General features: G+C 41.9%; 1 protein-coding gene across 1 annotated transcript in view; it reads right to left on the bottom strand.

Annotated features, from left to right (window-relative positions):
• Positions 1 to 4740: 4740 nt before the first annotated feature.
• The window catches only part of LOC311242726 (polyadenylate-binding protein-interacting protein 2-like), a 32031-nt gene continuing 28633 nt past the window's right edge, over positions 4741 to 8138 (bottom strand). The window contains exon 4 of the mRNA XM_084331737.1: positions 4741 to 5614. Coding sequence (XP_084187863.1) covers positions 5549 to 5614 — 66 coding nt within the window. The 3' untranslated portion in view covers positions 4741 to 5548. The remainder of the gene's footprint in view (positions 5615 to 8138) is intronic.

The following is an 8138-nucleotide window of genomic DNA, read 5'->3' as shown; positions in this document are numbered from 1 at the left end:
TTTTATTCCAATCCCAATTTGTATTTGAGATTCCCAAATCCCATCGGACTTGACTTCTTCGTGTCCCTCAATGAGTGTAATACCAGCATTCAATTGTATGCGCCACAGCGGTTTCTATCATCATCATCACCACCCACGCTATGCATAAAATATATAGGTCCGCGGAGAGGCACGCTGAGGAGGCCGTGCAAACTGCAATGGAATATGGGGAATCTCTCTCTCTTTACCTAATATTTTTATTCTATCCTGACATTTTTCAGTTGGAAGGGCAGTCTATATGTGTAACAGTAAAAAAAAATAAAAAATTATTTAATTTATTTTCAAAAAGGGCACTTTTTTTATGAGGCTCAAAAAGGCAGGTGCTCAAGCACCCCTTGGACTCTATGTGTGCACGTGCCTGAAGCAGATACCAAATCATATCACAGGTGCGACCGTTTCAGCCCCTTAAGATATATTACCAGCACGTTCGGGACTCAGAGTGAACTTGTCATTGATTCTGTCTCAGTCGGTTCCAAGATAAGTCTTCCAAGAGAACTCTTTGGAAAATTTTGGAGAATGAGACCCAATTATTTTGCGACAATGACAGAGTATAGCTATACATTATCCCGCTTATTACAGGGCTAACTTACTAACAATATACGTAATTCATTTTACACCATCGACAAGACGAGATCAAATGCAGACGCAGTTGTTCTGTTGCTCCTCTGTCATCGGCAGGTGTGTGGACTTGATTGCACCTGATGCAGTGCAGCTGTGCATATGGTAAAGCTTAGCTTTCGTGACTGCGATCAAAATGCTTGATTGTGATTGGTCAATAGCGATCTGTTGCCCCTAACAGCGGTCATTATTGCGCGTTGCCCCTAGCAGCGGTGAATTATCGAGAAATAATTGACTGCTGCTAGGGGCAATGGAGCGCTATTGACCCATCACAATCAAGCATTTTGGCGAATGTTAAAACGCCATGTAATAAATTATGACAATACATTAATCTAGTCTCATTTCGATGGGTCGCGCAAGACTCGCAAGGCACTTCCGCATCCATTTCCACACAGCTGCGTCATTAGTTGCCTTATAAAGAGCTCTGGAGGCGTTGTTTTGTATGCAAATGACCTGAACGGGGAAGCGTGTTCGCGTTTGAGACATAATGCCATTCCGCAACGCACTGAACGCAGATATCACAGGTGCGACCGTTTGAGCCACTTAAGACATATTACCAGCACGTTGGGGACTCAGAGTGAACTTGTCATTGATTCTGTCTCAGTTGGTTCCAAGATAAGTCTTCCAAGAGAACTTGGGGAATGAGACTCATTGTTTCTACTACAACTACTACTACTCTTCAATCAATCTGAAAATAAATACTCTTCAATCAATATCTGAAAATAAATAAAAAAGAACCGTCTTACTATCTTTTACTATTATGTACTTTGCTACTATGTCTATACACTACTACCTACTATGCACTCAAGAGACATTCTGCACTCGCACATACACAAACGCACCATAGGTCACTTTAAACACACAAGAAAAGGACACTTTAAAGGAAGGAAAAGGACACTTTAAGAAAATAACTTGTTGTGGGCGGCTGGGTGGCGCAGCGGACATTGCTCTCGTCACCAACGCAAGAGACACCGGGTTAGACTCCGGCTGTTGGCGTTGCCTCCGGCTTGGGCCAGCCGTCATACTAACTCAATTGGCAGAGTTAGCGGGTGGAAGTCGATGGGTGGTAATCTGGACGTTGTGGACAGCGACTCCTACAGGTTGGTTGGGGACGCCTGCACAGCAGAGACAGGAAATGGCGGGGGTAGTGTGAGCCTCCCACAAGTTACACCTCGCCAATGAGAGTCCGCGCTGGCAGGTGAAAAGATGTGACAGGCTGCCTCCTCGTGTACGGGAGGGGACGCCTGATTGCTTTTACCAAACGGTTCGTGTTTCCGCGTTCCCATTTTGCGCTCTGATTGGCCACTGACGTTTCTGGTCATGTGACATGTGCGCCCAATCGTGTGACGGCAAGTACTTTGGACGGTTAAGCTTAGGCGCTCTTTCGAAGTTGGTTAAGGTTAGAGTTTGTCTTAGAGCAGGGCGATATCGTGTGACGGCAAGTTCTTTCGCCGGTTAAGCTTAGGCACTCTTTCGAAGTTGGTTAAGGTTAGAGTGTGGATCGTAGGCGTTAGGTAGTTTGCTGCTGGTCGAGGCGGAAATGGGCGCGTCATGCGATTGGGCGCACATGTCACATGACCAGAAACGTGCGTGGCCAATCAGAGCACAAAACGGGAACACGAACCGTTTGGTAAAAGCATAGACGCGGAGGGGACACGTGATGCAAGGCTTCTATCCTCCCTACAACCGGCCAGTGGGGGGCATATGCGAGCAACATTCAAGACAGGGGAGAATTGGCACAGTGGAATTGATGGGAGAAAAATTAAAAAAGAGAAAAAGTGGATAAAAAAAATTACTTGTTGTGATTGTTGCATAGTATAGTTAGTAACAGCAAGTATAGCATAGGGACATAGAAGAAAAACTGCACATTGTATAGGAGTGTATAGGATCCAGTGCCTTGAAGCGATTTATTAACTATACATAATTATTATGTATATTTACCATGTCTATATTCTATTCACTGTATGCCCTGGTATGTATGTGATGAATAAACTCTTGAAGCACTCAAGTTCGACACTGTTTGAGGCACTTACCCTTCCTGCTAACTTGTTCAGGTCGCTTTGGATAAAAGCATTGGCTAACTGACTAAATGTACTACTACTGCTCCAACTGCTATTTCTAGTAGTATAGTAGTTATTATAGATAGTAGTGTTATTGCTATTAGCCTACTATCACTACTACAACACATATAGGCTACTATAGCAGCTGGCCTGTTAACCGCAACAGAACGCTTTGGTGTGAACATGTTTATGATGTAACCTTGTCCTCTAGTGAGTGTGTGAAAGTGCCTAAGACCCATCAGAGTCCTGTACTTACACAGCAGATATGAAAGTGATCCAACCCCTCACTATGCTAGCCTTGAGTGAAAGAGTAATACAGGCTGTGATAAAGATAAGATAGTGGGCTGCATTCAATTGCTATGATTTTGTCATCCAAATATCATACCTATCTACCGTAATTCCTAATAGTGACCGGTATTCAATTACAAACCGGGTCTCTATTAATGGCCGGGTGCGCTCTTGAGCTAAGCAATTATAAGCCGACCTCCTAATACAAGCCGGGTTACTAATATACTGAGCTGCATACTGAGCTGCTAAGGTAAAGTTACTTGATTTCACTTTGAAAACGTTGAAATGACCAGTGACCACCTGTAATTGCACTGTTTACTATTTCATACAGTACTTGGTTTCAATAAATGAACCCAGTACATTTTACTGGGTTCAAACTGACACAAAATGTTGATTTATTCATTATGATCCGTTTGAAAATTAGAAATATAGGCCTCTCTCTTATACATGCCTCCTCCTAATAAAAGCCTGGTACCCGCTACAGTTTAAGCAAATACAAGCCCGGGTCACTATTAGAGGAATTATGGTATTCCTGGAAAACCTGCAAAGGCATAGTAGTTTCCAAGTGAAACAGACCAAGTACCGTAATTCCTCTAATAGTAACCCCGGCTTGTATTTGTTTCAACTGTAGCGGGTACCAGGCTTGTATTAGGAGGAGGCATGTATAAGAGGGAGGCCTATATTTCAAATTTTCAAACGGATCATAATGAATAAATCAACATTTTGTGTCAGTTTGAACCCAGTCAAATGTACTGGGTTCATTTATTGAAACCAAGTACTGTATGAAATAGTAAACAGTGCAATTACAGGTGGTCACTTGTTCAACGTTTTCAAAGTGAAATCAAGTAACTAGCTCAGTATGCAGCTCAGTATATTAGTAACCCGGCTTGTATTAGGAGGCCGGCTTATAATTGCTTAGCTCAAGAGCGCACCCGGCCATTAATAGAGACCCGGCTTGTATTTGAGACCCGGTTACTATTAGAGGAATTACGGTAATTACAAGAAAAACACACTATGACTATTGTAGATAAACAGCGATGGCCACATTCTCTTTTCTAATCCAACTCACAGGTATCTTACAGCATTAGTGCTAAAGGGATAGTCCACCATTTTTAAGAAGCCCATCCGATTAGTCATAGACCACCCAAAAAGGACTCCGGACAGTGTTTTGGTGTTTGAGATGCTGGAAGCAGAACATGTGTACCATGCTAAGTATGCGATGTGGAGCACAAAACGTGCATACTGCCCAACAGAATTTGGAATGTTTGCACTAGCATGCTGTGAATTAATAGTCATATCTTCCACATTCAATATCTCAAAACACAAGTGGAAGTGAATTTTGTGGTGGATGGCAAGGGCAGGAAGTCAGATATGCTTGTAGTGGTTAGAAATGTGGACTATTTCCATTAGCAGGTGCAACTCTTGACAGCAACAACAATAAACTTGTGACATATATTAGCCTACTTTCTACACTGCAGTGGCTTGAAATTAAGAATCTATCAATTTATAATTTAGTGTAGTGTAGCCCTGGTAAATAACCTGGTGGAATAGGACTAATAATTTGTCATTTGACACCCGAATTTCCCCAAGGGGATCAATAAAGGATCATCTTGTCTTACAATTCTACCACTACTTATGTACAAGTATTTTAAGCGTTAGATACTAAAACGAGCTAAATTAAGAAAATACACAAAGTATGGGTCCTTCATTCATCACACCACACAAAAACTTGTTTTGTCCATAAACATTTATTTTCAAATAGTTTTAAGAAAAAATATAACTTTTTTTAACAACTTTTTTTTTCTTTATTCAACTTTTTATACAGTACTTTATGTGCATTTTAAGAGGGGAGGGAGAGGAGGGGGTGGCCACTCTACGGGGCTGTATGAAGCCACAGGCTCTGAGAGGAAAGGCAGGAAGCCAAGAGGATCACTGAAGGATAAAAAACGTAAAATAAGCCAATAATTACCTGCAAGTTCACATTCAGATTCTAAACACCAAGGTAAAAGAAGGAACACAAGAGACTATCAAACGAGGCCTCGACATTCACGCTAAAAACCAAACGGAGGACAAAGTGCATTTCAATGCAAGGAGATGCTAGAACTTCAGGAATCTAAAAGAAATTAAATTACACAACACAAACAAAAAGGGACCAAGTACAAAAGATATCATCTCCTATGCTGTGGACTATAGGTAGAGACCTTAACTCATCTGCAACGAAAATAATGTGTAGAATCTGAACACCCCCTTAGATAAACTGAAAGCAAAACACAGTAGTTAAGGTTTAAAAAAAAAAAAAAAAAAACATCCTCTTGCCCTGATAGTACAATCAAAAAGAGTTACAACAAATAGGCATATATGTATGCTTTACATGTACATATGTAACATTATTCAAACTTGTAAGACATGCAAGGCTAGCAGAAAACTTTGGCAACACAGTAGGCCTAAGTCAAGTGCAACGGAGTGACAACACACACATCTTCTTCTTCTTCTCCTTCTTCCACTGACGTCACAGTGCGACGCCTCCCACCGGTCCCCCCAGGTCAGATGATGTGCTTCTTCGTCCCCGGCGTGAACTCTTTCGCATTGGGGTTCAGGTTGCTGTTGACCTGCAACACAGATATTCGACTAGTAAATAGTGAGAATGTCAAAAGGCAGAAAAGATTAAATAAAAATGATATAGATATATATATATATATGAAAGGTGGGAAGCCAGTTGAATGCAAAAAAGTGCAAAACTTTCAGCACAGCGGGCCGGGGAGAGCGGCTGCCAATCAGAAACCATCACTCTGCGACGACGACGGCATGGCAACAACGAATCAGGAGATGGAATCATTTGAACTGAATTTCCGTCTTTTTGTAACGATTACTAAAATGTGCAAGTATTAAGTGAATGCTTATGTTTAAAAATGAACTGATGAGGCGGCCGGGTAGTGCAGCGGACTAAGCGTCTGTCTACCACCACAGAGACAGTGGGATCGAATCCAGCTGTGGTGCTTCCGGGTTGGCCGACCGTCCATACTAACACAATTGGCAGTGTTAGCGGGTGGGAAACCCGGCGAGGGTGGGTCCTGGTCGTTGTAAACAGCGACTCCTACAGGTCGGTCAGGGCGCCTGCACAGCGAGGGAGGGAAATGGTGAAGGTAGTGTGACCTCCCACGCGTTACACTTCACCAATGAGAGTCCTCGCTGCCAGGTGAAAAGAGGGTGCTGGCTGTCTCCTATGTATCGGAGGAAGCATGTTCAGGGCTCCCTAGACCGACCAGTGGGGGGAACATGCGCGCAACGATCAGGAAGGGGAGGGGGGAATTGGCATAACGACAAAAAAATGGGATGGGAAGAAAAATACAGAAAAAATAGGAGGAGAAAAAGTGAATAAAAAAAAACTGATGAATGTGGTTTTGTTTTTCAGATTACTGTTTAAACTGACTAGTTGTATCCAATATGTCGTCATTTTAAATGTCTCCCCGGCCTTTGGGGACAACTGATGACAATCTGCCGTTCTGTCGCAGTCTGAGAATCCAGTTTAATTGAGAATACATCTTAATTAAGAATACATCTTAATTAGGTATACATCTTAATTAGGTATACATCTTAATTGAGAATGCATCTTAATTAAGAATACATGTTAATTGAGAATACAGCTTAATTGAGAATGCATCTTAATTAAGAATACATCTTAACACTTTGAATGCCCAGCAGGGGGCGCACATTTAGTGCTTGAATGCCCACCATCCGCTTCAATGTTAACGTTAATATCGCCTAATCTATGTTTTAAATTGTGGCTATGTGTCTAATCTGCCCGTCGCATTATCAATGACCCATTTCCAGTCAACATTGTCGAAGCGGATTGTTTTTTTATCGGTTCATTTCCGTTTTATAGCATTTTGAAAAGCCCTCGTTTACAAGAAGAAAAAAAAAGAATCCCTGCTAAACGCTGATGTACTGTAATATTCTAGAACGTTGTCATTGTTCGGCCTATTTATGAATAGTTTTCAAATAAACGCTAGATTATCGATAGTATATGTGTACGTATGCACGCTGGTGCCGCAAGCTGTAAATCGATTCTCTTATTTCCTGATCACTCGCACAGTCAAAACAGCCATATCATATATAGGGGGAAAGCTTATATCTCTGTGAAAAAAGGTCTGATTATCCTAATACTGGTAAAATAGATTCCTTACCTGAGATCAGATGGTATCCAAATGGATTATTCCAATTCCTGATCGACCATTCCAAAAATCGATCCTTTTATTGATCCCACGCGTATACTGTAAAACAGCATATACACGCTGTGCTGAGGGTCCAACATGAAGCTGATCGGCCCCGGTTACATGCGTGAGGAGTAAAATGTGGAGTCCGGGTTTTTTTCCCCCATGCATTTTCATTGAGTCCAATCCAAAAGGGTGAATTACCATCTGGGAGACGATAGGGGGCGCTTTTTTCACATCTGAGCGCCTGGGGTGGCTGATTTACCAACGGTAGACTCGGTTGATGAAATATGAATTCAGATCGCTAATAAAAAAATAAAAAAATTAAAAACGAATATTCTCGTTATGGGCATTCAACCCGCGGGAGGTAAACCCGAGAAAACTCGGGTTGGGCATCCAAAGTGTTAATTGAGAATGCAGCTTAACTGAGAATGCATCTTAATTAAGAATACATCTTAATTGAGAATACAGCTTAATTGGCTACTAGGGCTGTCTTAAATACTTCGAAGCTTTGTTCGATGGCACGAGCTTCGAACATAATTTTTTTTATTATTTTTTGGCTCCAAAATCTTGCGCCTCCAATCCATTCCAATGAAACGAAAGTAAGCTGCGCCTTCCCGCCTCCATTCCAATGAAACGAAAGTAAGCGGCGCCTCGACTCCACCTCTCTACAACAAGCACGTGGAGATTATCTGTGTTTAAAACAACAAGGACATGTGCAGCAGACATGTCGACGAAGAAGTCATCAGACGTGTGGTTACACTTTAAAATATGCAAAGACAATGCCCAAAAAGCAGAGTGCCAGATATGGCAGAAGAAAATGGCATATCACAACTCTACAACAACTTTGTCAAATCACCTTAAAAAAACCGTAAGTATCGTTGTACACGACGGCGACGCCACACAAAACATTAATAAGGCT

The sequence above is a fragment of the Notolepis coatsorum genome (assembly GCF_963971535.1).
Source record: "Notolepis coatsorum genome assembly, chromosome: 16".
Classification (NCBI taxonomy): Eukaryota; Metazoa; Chordata; class Actinopteri; order Aulopiformes; family Paralepididae; genus Notolepis; species Notolepis coatsorum.
The sequence above is the reverse complement of the archived record's forward strand: the minus strand, read 5'-3'. Positions and strand labels throughout refer to the sequence as shown.